The 25346-nt window shown below is 44.2% G+C and overlaps 2 protein-coding genes and 1 long non-coding RNA gene across 3 annotated transcripts; 1 reads left to right on the plus strand and 2 right to left on the minus strand.

The window, feature by feature from the left end:
* Positions 1-144: 144 nt before the first annotated feature.
* On the minus strand, positions 145-8114 carry LOC146766309 (nuclear pore membrane glycoprotein 210-like). The gene is made up of 5 exons (XM_085590800.1): positions 7714-8114; positions 6328-6501; positions 5167-5359; positions 4792-4898; positions 145-2664 (listed from the first exon to the last, which is right to left on the minus strand). Exons 1-5 carry the CDS (start codon positions 7966-7968, stop codon positions 2371-2373), a joined length of 1023 nt encoding a protein of 340 aa, XP_085446926.1. The 5' UTR covers positions 7969-8114; the 3' UTR covers positions 145-2370.
* Positions 7795-18216, minus strand: LOC144246974 (nuclear pore membrane glycoprotein 210-like). The gene is made up of 7 exons (XM_085590801.1): positions 16870-18216; positions 15214-15354; positions 13896-14033; positions 11072-11227; positions 9558-9755; positions 8838-8982; positions 7795-7935 (listed from the first exon to the last, which is right to left on the minus strand). Exons 1-5 carry the CDS (start codon positions 17077-17079, stop codon positions 9672-9674), a joined length of 729 nt encoding a protein of 242 aa, XP_085446927.1. The 5' UTR covers positions 17080-18216; the 3' UTR covers positions 7795-7935; positions 8838-8982; positions 9558-9671.
* Positions 13777-18183, plus strand: LOC146766310 (uncharacterized). The gene is made up of 2 exons (XR_014958194.1): positions 13777-15760; positions 16272-18183. It is a non-coding gene; the product is annotated as an uncharacterized LOC146766310 (long non-coding RNA).
* Positions 18217-25346: the final 7130 nt, after the last annotated feature.

The following is a 25346-nucleotide window of genomic DNA, read 5'->3' on the forward strand; positions in this document are numbered from 1 at the left end:
CATATTGTGCTGGTGAATCCCAGTGAAAGGCTAAACAAAGAACACTTATCAGTGCAATACAATCCTGAGTTTTTGGAACACAAAATAAAAAACAGTTCTTCAAAATAAACAATCCTTCAACATTTTTGGTTCATATTTCAACTGTTTTTCTAATTTCCCCTTTTAAAAAAAAGTACATTAGAAATAAATCTTATTTTTATAAAAAGTAAATAAAAAACTGTTATTGGTCTAACTTAGATATAACTTCTAGTTGCTTGAAGAATCCAAGAAAGCCAGACTAGCCTAAACATTGCTTTTTGTGCAGGCAGCAAAAAACAACAGATAGAACAAGCTTTTGAGAATTGAAGCACTGACATAAAAAACAAAAATAAACTCAGAGCCCTAAATAGTAAAAAAAGTAAATAAATTAAGGTCCTAGTAATATTCCAGAGCAAACCTGAATTACATCCCAACTGCTGAAGTTGCTGAGCTTGCTAAGGCACTGAGCTGTACATTTGTTTTGATTTGCCACGAGGAGAAGCCGTGCTGCCCCTACTGAGAGGCGTAACCCGTGCTCCAGAGCCTGGCCGAGGGGCTGCTCTGCCTGCTGGAGGCCTGGGAGCTGAAGGAATGTGCAGGTGACCCAATGGAACCTGAAACAGGGGAAGGAGAAGACAACACTCAGGCTTGGGAATGAATGGTGGGAGAAGGAGCAAACAACTGCTCTTGAGCATCTGCTGGACACTGGCAATGAACCTGATGATCCATTCCAAGTGAAACCATCCCTTTAGCTCAGTGCCTCTTGGAAAGGTACCCTGCAAGTATCAGAATTTGTGGGTCTTCCCGTTCAGGACTTAAGTCTGAGGGGAGCACAGTACATTTCCCCTCAGCAAGTGACATTCACTTGAATTTGCCTTATTTTACCTGAAGCATCACCTGTGTGTACAACCATGCCTGCAGCTCACTGTAACTTCAACACATCTGTAGGAATGTGAATTATTTTTCATTGCCACTCTTGATTACAGACCTTCCTACATTCAATTCCAGAGCAATGGCCAGACTAATCAATTAATTCCCTTCTAACTGGGTGACAGCTGCTTACTGTTAGGTGTGTGCTGAAGACTTGTCCTTGGGTGGAATACTGGCTGACTGTGCTGTTCATTCGGTGAGAAATGGTAGGCTGCAAGAGAATTGAAAAACAAACCTAAATAATTTTGCATGGCAATCATTCCTTTTTTATCTTACAGCTAATGCACTGTAAGAAGCTATGGAGAAAAATTCTTGTGCAATCTTTCCTTCTCTTACCTATGATCATTACAGCTGTCCCTGCTAAGAGTGCAAAAAGCGTGAAGATCATCACCTGGTAAGACTCACCAAACTGCTGGAAGAGACTGGCTTCATCTGCAGAATTGATTAGGAGGAGGCAATATTGAGTTAAAAGGAGCATCTTCTCCAACCTGCTTTAAGAGTTAACCTCATAAACATCAGAGAAATTAAGGGTTCCTGCTGGCATACGGAGTGGAGATCTAAACTTACAACTCACGGGTGCAGTGGTTCTGTCAGTCAGGTAGATCACTGTCACTGGGATGGTGATGGACTGGTCTGTCATGGGACTGGAGACAGTCACACTGGTGGACAGGGAGCCCTGGCTGGTAACTCTGGGATCAGCCAGGCTCACAGTGTACACCACATCACTGGGCAGCCCATAGGACTTCTCCAGCACCTTCACGGCTGGGGACTCACATTTCACCTGCACAGGGAACATCCAACCTGGAACAGACTGCTGGCACGGCACAGCACAGCTCCCTCTTCCAGGCCAGCTGCCAGCAATGGGCGATTCCTCAGAAACACTGAGCAATTCACCCCTCCAGAGGAGTCAGGTGCACCCGTACAGTGACACCTGCAGCATTTCCCCCTGCCTATTGCCTCTCACCTGCCCCGTCCACAGGTCTGGGCTAACCCCACACAGCCAAAACCCACAGAGCCTCAATGGGCTGTGTGAGCTATGGGCAGTCAGTCACACACTTACTTGGGCAAGACTTCCCCACAGGGGTAAAGCAGATTTTGGCTTCCTGACCCGTGAGCTGGCTCACACATGCCCGGCTGTATGCCCAGGTGAGCCTGCCACACCTGCACGAGCCCAAAACCCGAGGCCAGGCTGGGTGGGCTCCTGAGCAACCCAGTGAGTGAGTGGCATCCCATGGCAATGCATTGGAACAGGATGAGCTTCAGGGTCCTGCCAACCCAAAGCATTCTGGGATCCTGTGAAAAGTGAAAACTGAGGAATAATCAGCATTCCAAGATGAGCATTTCCAAATCATCTCAGGAATAAACCTTGACACGGTGAAGATGGCAGGGAGTGCCTCGCATTAGAAAGCTGCATGTGACAGCTCAGAATGCTCTCAGCTGTGCTGAGACACTCCCTGGGAATGCCCTCACCTCCAGGCTATCCAGGATTTCCCTGGCACCAAAGATTCTCAGCACGGAGCTGCCGTCCTGGTTGCTGAGCAGCATCTCAAGCATCAGTAATGTGTGATGTTTTCCTCCCTGCAGCTGGAAAGCAGCAGAGTAACTCCTCACCTGGATGTCAGGGTGGTTGTAGATGGAGAGCCCAGTGGGGCTCACTTTCACATCTTCCACAAGCACCAGTTCAATGGTGGCAGGCCCTGGGAGCACAGCCTCGTGCTGCAAGAACAATGGTAGCAGTTACAGAAAGAGGCACAACACTGCAGAGTCCTGTGTGTGCAGGGAGGATGTTTAAGGCAGGCAACCAAAGCTCAGAGCATAGGCTGAGGGATGAGATGCCCACAAGATCCAGAGGGCTCAGTCAGTCAGCACAGGGAAGGGCATCCTCAGGGCTGCTCTGTTCTGCACCCCTGGCCAAGGCAGAGGACCAGGGCCCAGCACTGCAGCATCAGTGAATGATGTCTGACAAGCACAGACAGGGTATTAACTCTGAGCCACGGCCCAAGTTCATACAGAATGATAAGGAACATGCACAAGGTGTTCTAGCTCTAACTCATCTTTTCATGCTTCTTAGCAGGCCACCAAAAGAAATTCTTCCTTAAATGTAAGTACATGAATACTGGAACAAATGCAGCTTTAATCACTCACTCATAACAACATTAGCTCAGAAAAGGAAAAGATTTCTAGAGGAAGTCAGTACTCTGTACCCATTTCACTTCATTAGTAGAATTATCTCCTTGATGTAGAAAGGATGTGATCTTTCCCTAATGGCATAATAGGGTGTTCCACTTAAACATGGAACAACAGTCAAGGCATCTTAATATCCCATCTACTAGATTTCTGTTTGTGTTTTTGGCTGCAAGAAAGGAGAATGGGCAGGTTTGAAAGCAGAGCAGAGCAGCCCATTGCTGATGTACTTGAAAAATGCACCCACGTCACCTCATTTAAAAAAAAACAGCTCATTCATGAGCCCACAAAGTGCAGCAGGACTGGCATCTACAGAGTCCTCCTAAATTTAAACACAGAGAATAAAACTTAAGAATATGCCAGTGTTCTCTGAACTCAAGGCAAAGTTTACAGCAGTCTCTTTACTAATTATTTCAAAAAGTAAGAAAGAATATATAATACTGGCTTAACAAAGCAGAGCACAGTGAACTACAAAATGATTGTAGAACATCAAGTATCCATATTACAGCTCGATTTCTAAGAGAGAAAAAAAAAAAAAAACACAACCAAATATCTCAAATAACTTCAGCAGCAAAGTAACTGTGTCTCTGCAGTAATTCTCATATTCTTCAGGGGAAATACATCTGCACCATGCTTTCCCAACATGAGAAGAGTGGAAACCTCACAGAAAAGTCAAGAACCAAGTGGCAAAAAAGATCACCTCTCAAAGAATTTACTAAGCAGATTCCACACCTGGGCCAAGCTGAGAGGAACCTGGCCCACAGAGTATTTCACATTACTGGTGCCCATCTGCTACCTGCTTTGAGTTAAACCCTGTAACCTCTCAGTGCATATTCAACTTTTTGCCTCAAGTATGTTTTCAAGGTACTGCATATAGTTCAAATCCACTTAAATCTTGCTAACAAGATTAAACAGAAATTCCAGTTAGGAAGCAGAATATTTTAAGAGTCAGTTATTGCACATGTCAGGTTATTCCACAGGCTGAAACCTGCCCTTATATTCAGCTTACAAAAGTGACATACACAGAAAACTGCCAGCTGTTTACACCTGCCCCCTTTGCTCATCATCATCACCTTTTACTGTTTTTCTTCCCTAGCCTGAGTATCAACACACTAAGTATTTCAGGGAATGGCTAATGACTTGTAAAATGAGAGCCTGGGCTTATGGCTGGCATCAGAAAGAAAAAAAAAGAGAGCATCAGTCAGAGCCCAGAATAACACATGGTCCATATGAGGAATCAGTCAGCTTTTGCTTTGCTCATGCAGAACTTTCCCACCCAGCTCTGCAGGGGCAATAATTCATTTGCTTTCCCCAGTGACAGCTGCATGAAGCACATGGCTGCTTTAGTGAAGGACAAGCAGCAGAGATTCATTAAAAAACCCTAAACTGAAACAAAACCAACTGAAACACTTCTCTGTAATGCCCTTGCTCAGATGGTTAAAAAACTTCCAAGAATTCGGACAAATTTGATTTGGATAGCAGCACCTAGCGCAGAGGAAAGCAGGAAAACCATGAACCAGTATCAAACCTCTGCAGAATGAACCAGACTGCACCAGGGGGCTGCCTGATTTGTACAGTACTGTGTGGGGGGGAAATAAAGCCACCAGAACACTGAGCATTGACCACAGGGAAATGGCAAATCCCCCCAGGTACTGTTACCGCTGTTTGGGCTCTGGCTGCCTTCAGGTGGGGCTGCTGGAATCCAGTGGCAGTGGCAGAGATGGCAGCAGTTCCAAACTCACGGTCAGCTACCACAGTTTGTAAGCCTAGAATGCAACAAAGATGAGATACATCCAGCTCCTCTAGGCTCATTCTCATCAGACAAGAACTTTCTCTCTCAACACAGGTTCTAGACATTGGACTTGGTTCCTTTTCTCTCCTCTCTTTAATAGCACACACTAAAAAATGCACACTGATGTTAAACTGAAGTATGACTGCAGATTACAGTAATTTCTTTAATCAAGATCAGACACTGCCAAACAGATTTAATCCGGACCTTCAAACAAAGAAATGCTCATTTCAGCCCACTCATACCCTGCATTTTCTTCTGACCATTGCCCTCCTCCTTCAGAGTCAGCTCCATTGGCAGCTCCGCCTCAATACGAGCAATGGCCTTATTTGTGGATTCCCACACAATACTAAGGGAGCTGAAGCTATCAAATTTCCTGCCTTGCTGGTCATAGGCAGCCAACTCCAGCACTGGATTCTGGTAATTGGAAACAGGAACCTGAAAAAGAAGGAATATTTTGAACTGAACCAATACAACAGGATTTTTTAGTCATTTAAAAAAACATATGCTGAATTCCATGAGGTTTGTTACAACATCAACGCATAAGGAATGTTCATTAAAAGGAGCCATCAGTGCAAGGTGTTCAGCTGTGCTCCAACAGCCCTGAGATTATCTCAGCTGGTCAGAGCATAGTGCTGCTTACTCCAGGTAGGTTCAAGTCCTGTATGGGCCATTTAGAGTTGGACTCCATGATCCCTTTGGGTCCCTTCCAACTCAGAGCATTCTGTGAATCTCTGAACCCTAAAGGGGTTTTACTGGAACATGGCTTTGGGGTTTTTTAGCCAGTGAATTACCATAAGAAAAAAACAAATCCCCAAACCAACAACAACAAAATTGAACCACAGCTCAATGAAATTGTTTTTAAAATTCAAATAAATGATGACAAACACTGCTGTTTGTTAAAGCTCAAAATTCTGGTGTTGCAATTCTGGTGAAATACATTAGCAACAGCAGTGCCCCAAGGTAAGCTGACACATAATGGAGCCAGAAAAGCAGGTGAGCTCTGAGGTGGCTAACAATACACAAAAGTCTCCATCTCCTCTTGTTATTACATAGAAGCTCTTTAAAATGATTCATTTTAGGGAAGGAGGATGACTTTTACATTTGCCAGGGAATATTAACACAACCAAATGTGGCTTACTCAGCAGCCAACATGTGACAATACCTGTTAGCAAGAAAAACAGAATAGCAAAGTTCCTTATGCCTGATAATCGACACGTATCTCTTGTCCATTTACTGCAGGACTCCCCCAGCCTGCTCTGTGCAGGGCTCCCAAGGGCACAGTGTGGCCACAGCACCAGTTACTGCTCCTCTTGCAGCAGCTGCGATGTTTCACACATGGAGCTCCAAACACTGAGTTTTCTGCTCTAAGAACACCTTCTTCTCCTGACACTTCCCAGGCTTACCAGTTGCTTGCTCTGCTGGAGCAAAGGGCAGGAGAGAGCAAGCTGAGGGCTGCCATAAACAGGAATCAAAGCCAGCCGGGAAGGGAGAGCACAGATGAGCTTCACCACAGCAGGCTCAACCACTGGGAAAGGGTTGGTGACTGTGGGGCTGTTCCCAACTGTTAAGGCAATAACCTGAAAACAGCAAATGAGGAAAGAGTTTAGTTCAGGCACACTGTATTTCCACAGGTCTCAGTTACACTGTGATATCAGAATGAAAAGCAAAAATACAGTGCTTGGGGATTTACAGCACTATTAAGACACAGGAAGATGTAAAAGAGGGAGCACATCTCAAGAACAATTCTTTATCACTATGAAAGTACTGTTCCTGGGAACTCTTTCCTCGGTGTTCATGTTCATTACTATCAAATTTGATTCAAACAACAAATCTCATGTAACTGAGAATGGAAACTGCAGGTGTTCTTGCAGAGTGAGAACAGAACAGCCCAAAGGCAACATTTATAGTCACTTCAGTGTGTTTAAAAACATCTTATCTTTTATTTTACACTCCTTTTCTAGCCTTCAGCAAAGTGAAGTGGATCTAAAAGCAGAGAAGGCTGAGGCAGCTCTGGTCACCTGCCCCATGCCCCCACGCACTGGTGCTGGGCAGAGCCATGCAGGGGTGATGTGCTGGGGACAGCCAGCCTTGCACAGAGCTGCACACCAACAGCAAGGCCTGTTCCTTTGGAATCTGCACTGACAGAAACAGCTCCACTTTGCAAAGTGAGGAAATCAGTGGAACTTGGCAGCCCAACCAAAATGCTTAAGCCTTGCAGAATTGCAGAAGAACACTATATTGAAGCTAAAAGCTTCATGGGCTGAGGGGGGTGAGTAAAGCAGGAGAAATCACTTCTGTATGTTGGAGAGAACAAAACCAAGTGGAAAATGAGCACAGCCGTGCTCACCAAGGCTGCACAGAGAGTAGAGCAGTCAATTCCTGGGGCTGCCATTTGTTACAATAAACAGAATTACACTGGAAGGTAATACAGTTAAGAGGAGCAGGTAAGGCAGGGGAGTCAGCCTGCTCAGTAACCTCCTGCTGTGATCCTGTTCATGCAAACTGAACCTGCACTCATTAGGATGTTCAATGCATCCCACAACACAAGGCTTCCACAACTTGGGTTTATACTGCAATAAACCCATCATAAATCACTTTTTAATGTAATGCTGTGAAATGCTCACTCTAAAATCTGCATCAAAATGCATAAACAATGTACTTACCCAAGTTCTTTACTGGCTCATTATAAAAGCATCTAGCTACATAACAGGCATATGGCACCATAAATGTGTCTGGAGCCAGTTCTCAGCACCTGATGGAGGGCAACAGCAAGCCCTTCTGGCACTCACCTGCTCTCCCAGGCTCCTGCACAGCACCCTAACCCAGTGCTGGTTGCTGTTTCGAGGTGTGGCATGTTCAAGTAAAGAGGAGGCAATGCTTTCTGCATCCTCAGCAGCAACCTTCCTGAAGAACTTGGAAGGTTCTTGGACCCATGGCCTGGGTCCTCCTTCAAACAACACATCCTTGGAGGAACCCAAAGTCACTAAAGCAACTGATGGTAGATCGATAGCCTGTAAGCAATTAATTAATTGAAAATTAATCATCTATTTACACTGTTTGGTTGTGCTCTGCAAAATAAACCTCCTTCTGAATGGAACAGCTATACTTGGATAAGGCTGTGATTTCTCCCATGCAGTGGTTTTTCAGCACACTTAGCAAAAAACAGAGCTGCACTAAAATCCACAAGGATTCTGTCCTGCTGGATTAAATTCAAAGGAAGCAACAGATCCAAAGACAAGTTTTAGCTGCCTTTTAATCACATCTCTCTCATGAAGAATTACAGCAAAAGGGAGACCCTTAATATATTTTTCTGAGCACAGAGAGATAGTATTCTGCTATACTTTCAAAGAAGTATTTAAAATGGATGAAATTACGTCAAATTGTACTTTCACTTGCCAGTGCTCTCTCCAGAACAATTCAGTGTATGTAGTTATTCTCCTACACAAGTTTTACTTCACACTTGTCTAACAAATTCTGCACTGATGTGCATCTCTGGGACAGCCTGTGCTGTTCACCACCACAGCAGTTAACCTGACATTTAGTGCACAAAAACCTTTCCAGTTTGTGTTTCACAACATCACATTACATTCATTATAAACACAAATCCGTAGTATTTGCACTAACATTTTTTCCATATTGAGGGAAAGCTATGGTGAAATACTCAGATTTCAGCCTGCAGTCAGTGCTAGGCTTCTGCAGATGAGACAACAAAGCAGCCTCTTCTGTATTTCCATCTATTGACCCTGCACTCAGCTTCTTTCTTATTTTCTTCACTGAACCAGCCAGTGGTGGAATGTAAACCCACCCACCTCAGTTTTTCAGACCTATTCCTTGCATAACCTGCTCCCTGTCATGTAAAGGTGCTTCAGTGCTGGATCCTGGATCTCTCCAGGAGCAGAGGAAGCAGACTCACTCTCAGCGGGAGATAAGCGGCGATGGCGATGCTGGCACTGAGGCGCACGTGCCCGTGGGTGTACACAACCACCAGCCTGGTGTACCCTGAAATTCAGCCTTCAGTCTCACTCCACTGCAAAAATCAGCAGCTGGCTTAAGTCTTCCTGTCAGATAAATGAAAAATATACAAGAGCTTATTTGGAAAGAAATGCCCAGGCATGGTCATCAAATTCCACACAGCTGTTTGAAGGCAGCCTACCTGAAAGATGGAGAGAACTTTTTACAAGGACATGTAGGGACAGGACAAGGGAGAATGGCCTCAAACTGAAAGAGAAAAGGTTTAGACAGGATACTGGGAAAGAATTCTTGGCTGAGAGAGTGGTAGGGCTCTGGCACAGGGTGCCCAGAGAAGCTGTGGCTACCCCTGGATCCCTGAAAGTGCCCAAGGCCAGGCTGGACAAGGCTTGGAGCAGCCTGGGACAGGTGAAATGTGTCCTTGCCCATTGCAGAGGGTGGGACTGGAAGAACTTTTAAGTCTCTCCAACTCAAACCATTCTGCATAAGAAAGCAAATATATCCTCAAAATAAAACTATTCGGACCCCCTCCCCTCTGAGGTTGGCAGTTCTGTGGGGATACTGTACAGAACTATGAATCAGTGATTTAAGGGAGAAGTGTGACTTGGGAGAGGTGTGACCTGTCACCAATTTAACTTCCAAACCAGGGAGGGAGTTAAAGCACCTTCAAGTGGGCTGAACACGCCAGGGTTCTCCAGCTCCACCCCCAGCTCCAGCTGTGAGCAGTCGCTCAGGGGGACCAGCTCGCCCCTGTCCACGCTGGTCCGGCCACTGATCCTCAGGGGCAGCTCCAGCACCTGCCCCACGTGTGCCTCCACCTGCAGGAAGTGAACTCCATGGCGCTGGGCTCGCTCACGGACACCTGCCAGGGACAGAACAGGGACAGGCTGGGTCACTGCTCTGCTCCACGCCAGCCCAAGCCCACAGCAGCTTGGTGAGCTTCCCTTTTACTGCTGCTCCTGTCATTCTCTCCTCTGCTTTACAGACTTTGAAGTGTGGACTGCTGTGTGCTATCTCCAGGGGCTATCATCACCAGCTGGGAGAGGTTTAGCGTCCATTAAAGAACCTACCTCAGACCAGAGATTTCACAGCAATCACAGCTTTTATTTGCAGGATCTTAACTACTTAATCTTCTGCAACTGGCTTCAGGATACCAAACTATATAGGACAGAATTAAAGATGTAATCTGTGTGGATTAACTACTCCTAAAACTACTACTACTAAAAACTGACTCACTGAGGTCAGTAAACAGAACTCTGAAGAGCTGTTCACACAGAAGGCAGCTCCTAACACAGGAAAAAAAAGCATTCAAAAATAACCTATTCAGATTGTGCAATACACTGCTCTGAAAGCTCACATGGTCTGAAGGTTTCTTTCTGTCTTCAGACTTTGACTCATGTTTGAGGATAAGAAGTTTGAGCTGAAAAAATCTTCCTCCCTGTGTCTCCAGCTGGTAACTGTTGCACTGCTAAAAAGCAGCATCTAAGGCTGTTCAGAGAATTATTTCAGAGTGAGTGTGTAAGCTAAATTCTGAACAGATTTTAATTCATGTCACACCCCTCCCTTTGGGCCACCATATGTACTGTTCCTGCATTCTCCTCGCTCCAAGCCACACACACTGACCACCATGACCTAAGAACAGGGGATGGTCTGAAGAGACACCATAAAATCCCTCTTGGGAGCTATGTTTTTTATTGCCATTTTCTCCTAATTTTCCTAAAGTACTGTTTTTTCTTGGCCAGCTCGGGTATTTGCAGCCCGTCTGCAGCACAGTGCTCAGTTCAGGTTCTTCTCCAGACAGAAATTTCCTTGTACATCCTGGTAACAACTGTCACCCTTTTGTATCAAGGGAGAGCACCCACCTATCACCCTACAGAATGAATTTCTAGTGTGGCTTGTCTGCCTGGATGGCCAGGCCAGGAGTTAATTACCATTTCATTCTTGCACTTAAAACTTCCAACAGGGAAAAAGGTTTGCCAAGGAAATCAGGAAGGGGCAAAAATGGGAGTCAGGTTAATGCACTGGACAGTGCTGGATTCCCTAAAGCACAAACTGAAAGGAATCACTTAACCTGCCACAGGGCAGGAAGTGGAAGGGGATTGCCTATGGCATTCTCAGTGCCTTTGCTGTTTCCAAAAGCCACATTCAAGAACAAGCACTGAACAATGAATCTCTTGCCTTCATTTCGCCATAAAGCAGCGGATTCCGCACGTCAAATGCCCGAATAATGCTGAGCCCAGCATCACTCCCCGTGCTCATCACTCCTGTGACTGTCACTGTGGCTACTGCCTGGTTAGAAGAGGACCAGCTGAAGTTGCCACTTCCACCCTGAGCCTGAAATACAGAGGGAAAAATCTTGCAAACATTTAATCAAGGACATGGTTTTCACATTCCACAGCTTTGGATATCTTGCGTGAAAACCAGGAGTGCACTGAGAATAGGACATACAAAAAAAATAACACCTCAGAACTTGATAAGCAATAGAGAGATGAGAAGATTTCTACCTTTCGTTTTATATTCGGCTTCTTTCACACACCAAAACAAATGTCAAAAGTTCCATCAGAGTAAAACACGGGTGAACACTGGAGCTATTTTAAAATTTATATTGTTTTAATTTCTTTTACTTCCTCAGCATTTCCTTTAACCAATTTCATAATTAAAAATGAACAAGGTGATAAATCTTCTCTAGAGGGACAGTGTGGAAAACAAACAAGTCTAAATTATACAGGAGCTTAGCTAGTAATTTTTACCAGGGAAAGAGAAAAAAAAAAGAAAATTAAGAGGAGGGTCATTTCCCATCTTCCTATCTTCCTTTCTCAGAGCACATGCACAATCTGATTACAGAAGGACACAGACAAATAAACAGGCAGAGGTGTGTTACAGGAGATGCATGGGATGTGGTGAGAAAGGCTGAAAGAATCCAAGGGCTCAGCATATTTGTAAAGGTGTTTCAGTTGAAACAGGGGGATGAGCATAGTCTTAATGACTATGAAGTCTCAGGTCCCTGCCATAAACCCCAGACACGTCACTACGCTTTCTGTCTCTGACAGTCAGTATGCACTGAGGAGAGAGAGGAAGGGTAAAGCAGCTTCCCATGCAGCTTCACCATTAGCCAGAGCCTGGCAGGAGCTCCACACTGCTACCTGGGAGCAGTGCCCTCCCCAGGAACCTCCACGTGCCCATCTCGCACAGCTGCTCTGCACCTCTCATGCCTGCGCCGAAGGAAGGCAACAGAAACCATCTCATTGGCACAAAGATGAACAAAGCAACCCCCAACAAACCAGACAGCTGCCAAAGGAAAACCTGCCAGGCATTCTGGTACCATCTGGAGGGAGTTACTTCAGCTATCAACAGAATTTGGCTAGATCCAAAAATCCCTTTCAATTTATTTTCAGAAAAACTTTATTCACCCATTTGAAATAGCCTGGCTGAAGCTATGCAGTGGGAGGCAAACTCTGATGGAGAGGCAGGAACAGTTGAGCTGTGTGTATGCTGTCGACCACGTGTCTTGTGGAATCTATAGACCAGAAGAAAGGTCTCAGTTTCAGCAAAATTTAAATCTTGGGAGAAAAATGTTTCTATGTTTTTATAGAAGAACATCAGAGTAAAGTAAGACAATTATTGCAGTACCATGAAGGAATGTTCTCTAGTGAAATACTTCATTATATTTGCAAGATAAGGTGACAATAGAACTGTGAAAGACGTAGGAAACAAAACCACATTTCCTTTCCTTTACTGGGAAAATTCCAGCAGAATTATGAAGTACTGCAAATGCAGACTTAGTACTAAGAATTTTTGCCACACTCTGCTGGTGTGGTCAGGAATAGCATGAAGTAAACCAAACCAATCCCACAGAACAGACAAGTCGAGTTATGCAGGGCTTAACTCAGTGTAGCTGCCCTTAGACTCACACTGGAGAATGCAATTTAATCCTGTGAGATTGATTCTCTCCATGGAGTCACTGAATCAGTAAGGCTCTAAAAGACCTCTGAGATTATCAAGTCCACCACTGAACCATGTCTTCAGGTCCCACACCCCATAATTTTTGAGCCCTTCCAGGGATGGTGACTGCACCACTGCCCTGGGCAGCCTGTGCCATGGCTTGACAACTCTTCCTGTGAAAAAAATTTGTCTAATATCCAAGCTAAACATGAGGATGTTTCCTCTCATCCTATCCCTTGTTACCTGGGAGGAGAGCCTGGCACCAAGTGTCCTGCTGCCTATTTGCTTATAGTTTACTTAATACAGATCCAACACTGAGCACCACTTTATGCTAAAAGGGAGAGGTAGGAGTTGTGCATCCAACACCTGAGTGCAGGGTCTGGGTATCACTGGCCTGAGTTAAGAGTCTGGGCTGAGAAAGCACAACTTTCTTTTCCCTACTTAGACTAGAGATACTGGATACTGGCATACAAACCATTTGTTTCATGAAGCAAAAGGAATAACTGACAGCTTGGGAGCAAAGACACACTTAGTAAATATGGAATCATCCCTTCTGTAAATAAGCTGGGGCCTTTGCCTCCCTGGAACTTTGTATTAGGAGCACAAGGTGTGTGGCCACTGAGGAATACTGATGTCCAAGGCTGGCAGAGTGCTGCAAATTAATCTTGTCATGCCCTTCTTTGTAGTCACTTCACACTCCCATTCATATTTCCCATCCTTGCCAGCAAAGGGCAGCCTCTAATGATTGCTGTGGATCTTTGCATGTAGGATGCTCCTGGAATTCCAAACCATTCCAGGCACAGGTGCGTGGTGCATGCATGAGGGAGAGAGGAAGACAAGAGGTACAAGTCAGTGGGGTTTTTATGTTTGTTGGTTTCTTGGTGCTTTTTTAAAACTGCATATCAACTCCTGTAACTAATGTCCCATGAAGTTCCTGCAAGTTACATTTTGGATGCCACTGTGCCTGAAGTATCCACAGTCAGCCCTAGCTCAGTGGTGTCAGGCCTCAGTGTGCCTGCCTGAGTTACACACCCTGCAGCTGGGTACTTCTTTGGCATACCTGGATGGTGTACTGGTAGACTCCTGCTTTTGCCTGCCAAGGAAACATCAGAATGCTGGGTACAAGCAATATTGGAACATGGATCTCCACATCCTGCTGGTTTCTCACTGGAACTGGTAAGGTGTGAACACCTCCATCCTGCAAAGTGCAAAACCACGGTGTTATAAATGGCATCACAGAGCTTCCCAGAGTTAATGTTTAGTCCTTAGGTACAGACATGTTCTTGAAAACACCTCAGAGAGGAAGGAAAACTATTTAGGACCACTTATGAGCAGAGCTCCCAGTGAGCAAATAGCTCCTGGCAGCAAGGTGTGCCACTGTACTAAAGGAGTGCTATTGTTATGAAGATCCAGGTGCCCACATTAATGTAAAAGGCAAGAAAAAAGATACTCTTTCATTGCTCCTATTTTGAGACCTCACTTGGAGAACCAATCTGGAGGCTCAACACCTATATTTACTCTTTGCTCATCCCACTGTGTACAAAATTCAGCCTGAAAGAGCCCTTGCTCAGTCCTCCCTCCCAAACATTGGCCTTCAGAGCTCTGCTGTCATTGCAGTGCTACAACCCTCTGGCACAACACACTGTTACTGCATTTCTGAGGGAAAAACAACTCTCAAGGGATGCTCTTCCACTGAAGAGAACATCTCTGACACACAAAATGACTGAGGTGTATCACATTGAAGGAGCTGCTAAATCCTGCCCAAGGAATCACTAAATTGATTTTACAGCAAATGGGTTGAAGTGTTGAATTTTCAAGCAAAAGCAATTCACTTCCACACCACGTGCCCTAGTTAGCCATACATTCAGCAGCCTGCCCAACCAGCAGAAAGTAAATGAATAGTAATTTGGAGAAATGTGCAGGCTGATACATTTGGCAAATTGTCATTCCAGAGTTTAAGGGCACTTCCCAACTGACAGCAAACTTCCCCAATGTAACTGACTGCAGAACAAGGTCAGGGTATGAGTGATGATCCTACCACAATAAAGTGTAAAATTCCCTCAGCCTGTGAGAGGCCCCTTGCCCAGCACAAGGATCTGCCACAAGAAAAGAAATCAGTGCTGTGCACCACTGCCCTAACAGGAGTTTGCCACAGGCTCGGGAGCAAAATCCCACTGTCTTTAATGTAAGCAAATACTCTTTTGACTCTATTGGCAGTTTTCATGAAGAAAGGATTTTAGAATTTGGTTCTTAATCTGTTCAAAGACAGCTCAGACCCATGCCATTCTTAGGTTTCCTTTTGCCAGGAAGTCACTACTGCACAGCTCAATTATTTTTAGGCCTACCAGTGAAGCAGAGGAGTTTTCACACAGACACACCCGGTCAACAACTGATGTCAGTGCAGCATCAATCGTGGTCTGACCTGCCTTTACAGCCCTCACACAATGACAGGACCCATTCAGAGAGGACTGCAGCACCTCAAAGTGTTCTCCGGACAGCTCTGTAGAAATTCGGATCTTCTAAAACCAGAACATGAAATAGAAATTGCCACAGGTGACTGACATCAGTGGGGGACAGAAAGCCCTAAACATACAACAAGAAGTCAGTAAGCAAATGTTTAATCACACAGTTCAAAGACATGCTGCTGAAACTGATTAGAACTCTCCCTGTGGAAGTTTCAGTCTTTCAGTAAGATTTTACCTTTAGAGACATTAACTCCGCAGAAAGTTTCTTTTTAAATTTCATGCTAAATGTAATTTAACATGAAAGTACCTATATTTATACCACTAAGTAATTCATATTTTACAGTATTTTTCTAATTTTTTCCTTCTTCAACATAAAAGAACACATGAATATACTGTCCCAAAGGCACACTACTAAGCTCTAGCTCAAACTCAGATCTGTATCCCAAAAAGCAATTATGAGGTGTGGGAAGAGTAGGCTCCTTTGTACGGTTGGGGTGTAGGGAGGCAGAGATCTCTGAAGCTTGCTCTTGGGGGAAGAGGTTTATTGGAGAATTCAGGGATGCCCAAGCCTCGTGCTCTCAGGCGTAGCATGTGGCTGGGCTTAGGAGGACGGGGGAGGGGAGAGAGAAACTGAGGGTTTAGGAGAGGGGAAGCCCCAGGGAGGGAGGGAGTCCAAGAGAGGGAGGAAATCCAAGAGCGGGAGGAAGTCCAAGAGAGGGAGGAAGTCCAAGAGGCCGCATGGCCGCTCAGAGCCCCCTTATCAGGGGCTCCCAGGTGGGCTGGGACAAGGCATGGGCCAATGGGGTTACAGACTCTGTTTTAGGGGCAGGTACAGAGGTGCGGGATGAGCCACAATCTTTTGCAGGGTGGGATGGAACAGTCCATTTCACTCCAGGATTCATCCAAGGGTAGAAGTGACATCCGGCTAGCTAAAATAACAATCACATCTATCTATCCTCTGCAACAATGAGGAAATAAAATTATATTCCCCTAGATCAAATACTCTCAAAAGCAGTAATTCAATAAATTTATTCTTGTTGCAACTGAATTATTTTAATTTCGTTCCCTCTGCAGTTTAAGAACTATGTGTATTTGGTACCTGGTATATAGAATTAAGGAAGAAGCCCTTCCCTGTGAGGGTGGGCAGGCCCTGGCACAGGTGCCCAGAGCAGCTGTGGCTGCCCCTGGATCCCTGGCAGTGCCCACGGCCAGGCTGGACACTGGGGCTGGGAGCAGCCTGGGACAGTGGAAGGTGTCCCTGCCCATGGCAGGGGTGGCACTGGGTGATTTAAGGTTGCTCCAAGCCCCATCCAACCTAAAAGACATTGCCCAACTTCCATTTTTTTTCTACAGCACTTCAGACTCCAATAACTTCACATGAATCACCTAGAGTGCTTTATTTTTATAAAGTAACAACAACAAAACAAAGGAAAAAATGAAGAGGCAAGAAATAACAAGCTTTGCACTGTCCTGTCTCAATGTAAATAAGAAATCACTCAAATAATTCCAAAGCAAGTCAGGATTTAGGAGACAGTCACAGAAAAAAAGTATCTAAACATTTCAACTTACATCAGATAAATACACCTTATTGCTTGATTTATCATACACGTCAACTGTAATTTCATAAAGTCTGTCTGTTTCCAGGACCCATCTGTCACCTGGATAAACTGTAAATCCTGCAAAACAGGAAATATTGAACAGCACAAACCAGCAGCCTCTTAATCCAATGGAGAAAAGCATTTTGCTTCTGGTGCCCACACTCTGCAGATGAACACTCATTATTTTAAACTGCTGACTACAGAGATAAAAGAAAGTACGTAAAACCTATTTCACATTGAGCTACTTTTATGAATAAAATTCCTTTTCTGTGAAAGCTAACGCTGAACGGAAGCGTGGAGATACAGCATGAAAATCACAGAGACAAGGCCAGAACTTGCATGATTCAGCTAGAAGACTGCAGCAATACCAACCCAAATATGCAGGAGCTACCACACAGACAGTGCTGCTGGGCAGCCGGGACACCCCCTGCATGCGGATACCTGCGGCTCAGCCAAGGAACACATGGCTCAGCACGAGCCAAGATCAGCATTCTCCTGGGACTCCTCAAGCCTCTTTGGCTATTCTAAAGCTAAGTGTGCACTGCAAATAAACGTTCTCCCCACTTCACTGCAGGACATCGAGCACTTTGGAGAGATCTCACTAGAGAATATAATGACTGTAATGTAAACATTAAATAAAGCCCCATACATTTCTACAGTGACTGAGGGGAACAGACGTGATTTAAGTGATCTTTTGCCAACTCTCCTGGGTTGTAAGATAAGCTTGTATTCTATTTGCCATCTGTCGAAAGGTTGGGCAGGTTTTGTTATCTCTCCCAAAGACAATGGTTTGCCCCGTAGAGGCAATGGTTTGTTTATACACTATTGACTGACTCACTGCCGGGCTGGTAAATGTAACACCATCCCATTGTGAGGGGTCCCACCCAGAGGGGGAAGCCAAGCACTCTATTATTGTTTAAAGGAGTAGCTTTTAGGGGAGAGAAGCAGCTCTCTCTCTCTCTTCGCGGGATCTCGCAGCGGAGCAGCCGGAGCACAGGGAGGCGGCGGCGGCGGAGCTCGGAGGCAACCCCGGCGCAGAGGAAGACCGGCCCCACTGCCACCAGATCTTCAGAGGAAAACTATACCCTTCAAAAGATCACCACTGCAGCTGCAATACATCCGCCACTGCAAGAGGAGCAGCTATCATTGCCACCGGACTACTACCAGCACCCCGACTCCTCAGGTTGTGGACATTATCACTAGTTTTTGTTTGTACCAATTGCATTTGCCTTTTTAAATTGTTATCTAGTTTTCTCCTAGTAAAGAATTGTTACTCCCATTCCCATATCTTTGCCTGAGAGCCTTTTAATTTATAGATCCTGGTAATTCGGGGGGGGGGGGGGCGGGTTTGCCTTCTCCATTGCACAGGAGGCTTTGCCCTCTTTCACAGACTCCTGTCTTGTCGAACCAAGACACCAACTCAATTTGTTAAAGCATTCCAAGGCATCAGACAGCTGTGCTGAGACTGAATTCACAGCAGTGCTGCTTTCCACAGCTCCTGATTTCCAGACTCTCGATACAAATAAGGATAACTTGATCCTTCTGTGTTGCCAAGGGTGGTAAGCTTGTCTCCTGCCACAGAGTGGTGGCTGGAGAAGCATTCCCAAGGAAGGATACTCTTGTGCACCAGGATGAGCTTGGTTTGGCCCTGCTGCAACGCAGTCACCGTGGATGTTGCCTGGTCCAGCTTGGCAACTGGCCAGGAGGGATCTCCCTTGGGATGGAGGATGTTGTTCTGGAGCTGCAGCTCGTACTGCTCTGATGGCATTGCTCTTTCTGGACGTGAAACAAAACCTAGGAAACAATAAAAGCAGGTGTGGCAGTGGCTATCTGCTGCTAATTATTGCTGATTCTTTTTTACTGATGCCTAGTGCACAGATTAAATCAATATTTCTAGTGGCTTGTAAAAATAGCACTTCTGCCCTCACATCACACACACAAAACCAGTTTCTTGGAAAATTTAATGTCTGTGAAACTGCAGTTCTCAACTAATGTCATCTCAGTATTTCGACCTAACATTCAACTGATTTCCAGCTTCAAAAGAAAAAAAAAAAATAGCTGAAAAGGAAAAATGGAGAGAAAACTCAAGGCACTGCATTTTGAAATGGGCATAAAGCCAGATAACCCACATTTATAAAGGCTTCACTTTGTGGAGCAAATCCATTTGCCAATAAAACATTTTCTGTTAGAGAAGTTACTAATCTAAATTTGATTTAAGCAAGAAAGTCAGTCAATTCCTTAGTGACTGTCAGCAACTAAAATGACAGTGTTAGCTCTCATTTTAAGTTACCCCTGACTCCACATCCTTGACAAATCTGCAAGAGTATATTCTTAAGAGTCACAATTTTTTTGATGGAAAGAACTAAACAGCTCTATCACTGTGTGCCTTAGGAAAACAGTATTAAACATTAACATAGTAGCTTAAACACAATTAAAAATTTCTCAGCTGTTAAAAATTCACACAACGCATTAAAAAATAAAAATAAATAAGAATAGAACAAACCTGTGATCTTCCCTTGCCTCGGTTTCTGAACTCTGTACTGAATTGATGCTCCAACCAGAAGATAAATGTCATATGTTGGATTTAAAAATATGTTTTCCAAAATAAGCAATCTGACTTCTGCAGGCTGTACATTCTGTTGATAGAGGGGGAAAGAAAAGTAACCACATTAAAAGGAGCTCATTTGTTTGAAACAGACCATGAAGCAGGAACTTAGAATCTGGAAGTGAAAAACATTATTTGCTGCCATTTTATTTTTATTATTTGGCTCTTTAGTTTCATCTTGACTTTTGTCACAACAAAATGCAAGGGACAGTGAATGGTACAGAGATCTGCTCTGTGCACACAGTGCAAAAATGAAGAAAAAATTCATGTTGATATGAAGATCATTTTGGAGACTACAGAAAAACAGATGCTCATTCACACATTCAGAAATCCATCCTCCCCTCTGACATTCAGAAATCTTACCTTATAGATGCTTTCCTGAAGTCTTGCCTTTAATTTACAACTCCCTGTTTTCATTCCAGACACCAGAATGGTATCTCCTTGCTTGGCAACTTTTTCCATTTCCAATATACAGGAAGGTGAGATGTAGGTGGATTCTAAGAACTTGAAAATACTGAAAGGTGAATCACAAAGTGAACAGAAAATTGTTAACCAACCTTTGTAAACCCACAGAGAAACATCACCAGCATCTACTCCCAGCCACTTCCATTTTTAAGCCGATTTAAGATACTTGCCTGGGACCAGATATCCCAGTTTTACTCATTCTTTGAGGTATCTGCAGCTAATTTCTGTGACAGATAAGTTTGTCTGAAGCTTGCTGATGAGCTATCACAAGACCGCACATGTTGTCTACAATTATCCCTCCAGTTTGTTCAGTAGGTGAGACTGCAAAAACTCTCTGTATTGTAGAAGAACTGATGTGCAAGACCCAAAGCTTATGTTGATAAAAGCAATAGCTCAACAAAGCCAGAACGCAACTCTGACCTCCCTCAAGAAGCCAGAAGGTATTTAACAAATGACTATGAAAATAGTCTGCAAGTTGAAAGCCTGTAGTAACTGTTAGAAATTTCAGTGAAAAGAGCAAAAGAGGGGGAAAGAATTTTCCATGAATGGGCAAATGACAGGAAATTTTGGAAAGAGAAGCATGTTTCACAGGATGTCACCTTCTGCATGCACATGATCTGCTTGGCTTCATGTGCATGTTCAGAGAAAAACCAGTGGAGCCATCTGGAGAACAGTTATGGATATTAACATATTCCTGACAATTTATGATTTATTTTGCAAAGCTGCACCACCTGTAGAACATTTCTATGGTATCATAGTTATGCTAACAGTAGAGTATATATCAATATTAGTTTGGTTAAAACCACATCAGCAAATAGTTATACTGACAAAAAAAGCTCCTTATGTACCAGGACTTGGGATATCCTGTCCCACTAAGCCATTCATTCTGGCTCTCACTTGTACCTGCAGCTTCAGGTGTATTATGGGCTTAGCAGGCTTTCCCCAGCCAATGCTGCTTCTCTAAGGCTGCAAAAATTAGTTTGTGTTTGCCCAGGAGCAAAGTCTTGCTGGCTCCCCCCATCCCACCTGCAGCGTATTTGGAGTGTCAGTTTGAGGATGGAAGCTGGCTGTTAACCATTCTGCTCTGTAGGAGAACTGGTTTCCCCACAAGGAATCCTCCTATTTCAACACCAGAATTAAGTGTCCACTGACACCTGAAACTCTTAAGGCTCAGAGAGCTCCTTTCTGAAATGGAAAGTGACTTTTTTTCCTTCAAAAGCGAAAAATAAAACTCTGCTGAAACCCTGAGATAACAATTTTACTGGTAAATCTTCCTTCTGCATGAGATGTTTCAGAAAGATCAACGACTGCATCTGTTTATTTCTAATTATTGCATCAGAGCTACCAGAGCTGCTCACTAACACTATCAGTTAAATTAAACAGAGAACAAAGTGCCCAGGCTGCTGAGTAGGTTAAAAAAACCCAAACTGAATCAACTGATCCTTAACATTATAATTTTAGGCACCAGTTCAGTAAACTGCCTAGATGTGGGGAAGTATTTTTTATGCATCAGACTGAAACAACTTTTGAGACCAAAGGAAATTACTTTACCGTAGAGCGTTGTGGGAATCTGAGAAGCAATCAGCCTCTGGGTCCTTCACCACTGTCCAGTCAAACACCAACCCTGCCAAAGTGCTGAAAGTGTTTCCTACAAATCAAACAACCAGATTAAAATAAAAATAGAGAACAAGCATAGAGTCTTCCTGGAACATAAACCAGGACTTATTTCCCCGGGAAATTTCTCTATTTTATCCCTACAAGAAGAACCATGAAGTACCCTTGAATTTGCACAACACCAAGCCACAAATCCAGCACTGCACATAGGACTAAAACAAATTTACTTTTTGTTATTAACATATCACCATATTACCATACTTCACCTGACATTCACGGTTTACAAACACAGGTGGGATGGGCACAGTAACCAAAACAGTTAATTCCGCCTTTTACAGCAGCTTGACACGTTATTTCCCTTCAGTAGCTGTTCTAAAACTCCCTTGCTTGGAGTGTTGTGTGTGCACAAAACTTGATTGTTGTAAGCGTGGAATTCATATCAGATCATGGCTCTTTTTCTGATGCTACAAAAAGCAGAAGTTTTCTGCTCCTATTAAATAACAATGCATTCACAAATGCACTGACTCTTGTAAGCCTAAATGGTGTGTCCCAGAAGTGTTTGTGTAGTAGTTAAACAGATTGAGCAATAGGTGGCTGGTCTCAAACATCACCTCTGAACCTCCTGTCAGATACCTGACTGTTCACAAAAACATTCTTTTGCAAAATTCTTTAGACTACTCCAGTTCAAAAGAAAAAAAAATAACAGAAAACTTCACCAGGTATGATCCAGAGAAACTCCTTAAAATTCTCCACTTGCAGGGAGCCCATTCCTGTCAGGAGTAACACAACCATCCCACCTTAGGAATGGGTTTTGTGAGATACAACTGCTCACTTTAAAAAATTTAAAACGTTTATTAAACATTTACAAAAACATAAGAGAAGGACTACTAAGGAAGAACAGGCCTGGGAAGACTCCCTGCCCCATGGCTGCCTGCCAGGTGGCTGCCCCATCTTCAAGATTGATGCTTCACCTTTTACATTCCTGGAGGGTGCATCAGCCACCCCTGGCCCCTCCCCAAGTCTGTCAGTCAACCCTTCTTTGCCCTTTATTGGTGGAATTTATGTCTTGTAGCTGCATTTGAAGGTCAGGTGTTGTCCCCCCATGCCACCCCAGCAATAAGCTTTTCCATTCCTAACTCTCCCATGCAAGGGGTATATGTCGACACCTATTGTGGTGGACCCCCACCACAGGGAATGACGTGCATTGACTCCATGTTTGCAGAAGGCTGAACAAAAGCTTTATTAAGCTGTCCTATATTACACTATACTAAAAATTAGGCTACTACTGTACTGAAGAAAAGCCCGTGACCCTTAGAGACAGCCCAACACAGAGTGGCTCCAGTTGGCCAAAAGGAATCAAAACACCATCACCAGAGTCCAATGAAGAAATTCCTCTTTGGTAAACAATCTCCATAGCACATTCCACATGTGCCAAACAACAGATGCAGCAAATGAAGATAATTGTTTTTCTTCTTTCTCTGAGCTTTCTCACAGCCTTCGCAGGATTTTCCTGGGAAAGTCTGTGTCTCTCACCATTCAAATGTTATGTGACTACCACACACGCCTTCTTTCTACCTGTCCTAGACAGCCCAGGCTGTCTGGTGGGAACAATAGGGAGTGGGGGGGAAGGGAACTGTGGGGAGAACAGAGAACATCTAAACAACAAATCACAATAACATAACTCTACATCAATAAAGCTTCTCTTAAGATACACACAATATTCATCCCTTAATTGTGAGAGCAAATCATCTCATTATCTATCTATTACAGTTTGGATGGAGACCAGAACTAACACCTTGCAAAAGGAAAAGAGGGTACAAGGTCCCTGCAGTCCCCTGGCCTAGTACCTCAGCCAGTGGGGAAAGGAAGAGGGCAGCATGTGGCCAGGAGTTTAAAAGGAGGCTGTGTCCTCCAAAACTTTGAGAGAGAAAACCCCACCAGCAGATGTCCCCATGGACTCTCTCCCTGTATTCAAATAAAGATGCAGGCCTCCTCTGGCTCCTTTATGGACACTGGCTTTTCACAGTGTGGTTTGTATGCACGCCTGTTTCCTTGTATCTCAGCATCACCAGCCTGCAGTGGAGATACTCTGACTTGCTGCCACTCTGGTCTGCAGGAGAAATGGAACTAATTTCCATTAAGGCCTTCCCAGAGGGAAGGAAAAACACACCCAGAGGAGACAAGCAACCCCTGCAGGCATCCAAACTTCTGCACCAGATGCCGAGTGAGTCGCAGAGGGAATGTAGTGGGTGCATTTCCCTCAGCCTTCCTCTGACACTCAGCAGCCAGGGCCTTGCTCTGCACATGTGTGTTGGATAATATACCAAGTTCAATTTTGTAAAATTTCTCTAGTCAGGCTTGGTTTGCCTTTGCTCTGGGGAAAGGAATTCTAATGGGTTTTTTAAGGGATGTTACACCACTCAAGGGAAATGAGTTGGACAACCAGGGCAGAACCAAGAATACATGGGGAAAGGAACAATCCATTAAGGATAAAATATGCTAATACAACACAAAAGTGGGAGGTTTATAGAACCGAGCATTGAAACAGAATTGCAATTGAAAGCACAATAAAACACAGCACAACACCTCAGTGCACAAGGGAAGAGCTACAGATGCCTCCACTCTGGGCTTCTGTAATGCCCTGGACACATCAGCCCTGCCCAGCATCCTTGTCCCTCGTTTGGTGAGCTGTGGATCTGATGCAGGCACAGTTCGGAGAAGGAGGAATTGGCTGGGTGCTCACATCCAGGGGGATTGTTGTCAATGGCTCAGAGGCCCAGTGGATGTCAGCGAGCAGTGGTGTCCCTCAGGGAGACAGCAAAACCATCCCTGGACACTGGGAACTCAATGTCCTGATGGTGCTGCTGGATAAGAGACCCCAAGGTGCCTCCAAAACAGAACTGTTCTGATCCCCAAGTCTTTCAGGCTTGCTCAGTGAACGAGCAGCTGGTTGAAGTGCAAAGATACTGAGAAACCACAAAATCCCTTCCCTAGGAAGAAAAATCTCCCCAACCAAACCTCACCTGTCTTTATCCAGCTCCAAGGGGAACAGACATGTATCTATATCTATATATCTATATATCTAATCTATGGCTATATCTAATCAAGTAACTTCAGCTTTAAATAAAATCTCTTCACTTATCCTTTTCCTGTGAAGTTGTGTTTAGAAAGAAGTTTTATTTTATACAGATACATTTACTAAAGACATTAAATAACAGAGGCTTTTAAGGTGTCCAATACTGGAACTTCAGCAAATTCCTCCCTGATTTCCTTTCATGAGTGCCTGCTGTCAGGGAGGGATCAGAAGGTCCTGTCCAGAGGGTGGGAGCAGATGTATGCCCTCTTCTCCAGGATCTGCTTTGCAGCTTTTTTAATGGAGTCATCCAGGTTTTCATCAGCATCTATGGAGAAAGAGATAAAAGTCAACTAAGGCACCGTAAAGAGCTGTTGTAAATTTCTTTCAAGAAGTGTTTTTGAATAAAATGTAAGTGGGAGTGCCAGGAAGAAACTGAACATTCCCTTCTGAAAAAGACTGATTATTACAGACTGAGCTTCAGAGAGCCAATGTCCAACTGGTCAGCACTTCCCAAAGAGCCCAAATCCCTAATTTCCATCAGTTACTTGTCAGGAGTATATAAAGAAAATACAGATTTTATATTTCTCAATAAAGAGCCCTGGCAGTTTGCTTTAGCTATGAAGTGAAGAGACTCTTCTCAACAGGTTCTAGGGCTTCTTCTTGTTTGAATTAAAAGCAAAGCAAAACT

The sequence above is a fragment of the Lonchura striata genome, chromosome 12 (assembly GCF_050655825.1).
Source record: "Lonchura striata isolate lonStrDom1 chromosome 12, ASM5065582v1, whole genome shotgun sequence".
Classification (NCBI taxonomy): Eukaryota; Metazoa; Chordata; class Aves; order Passeriformes; family Estrildidae; genus Lonchura; species Lonchura striata.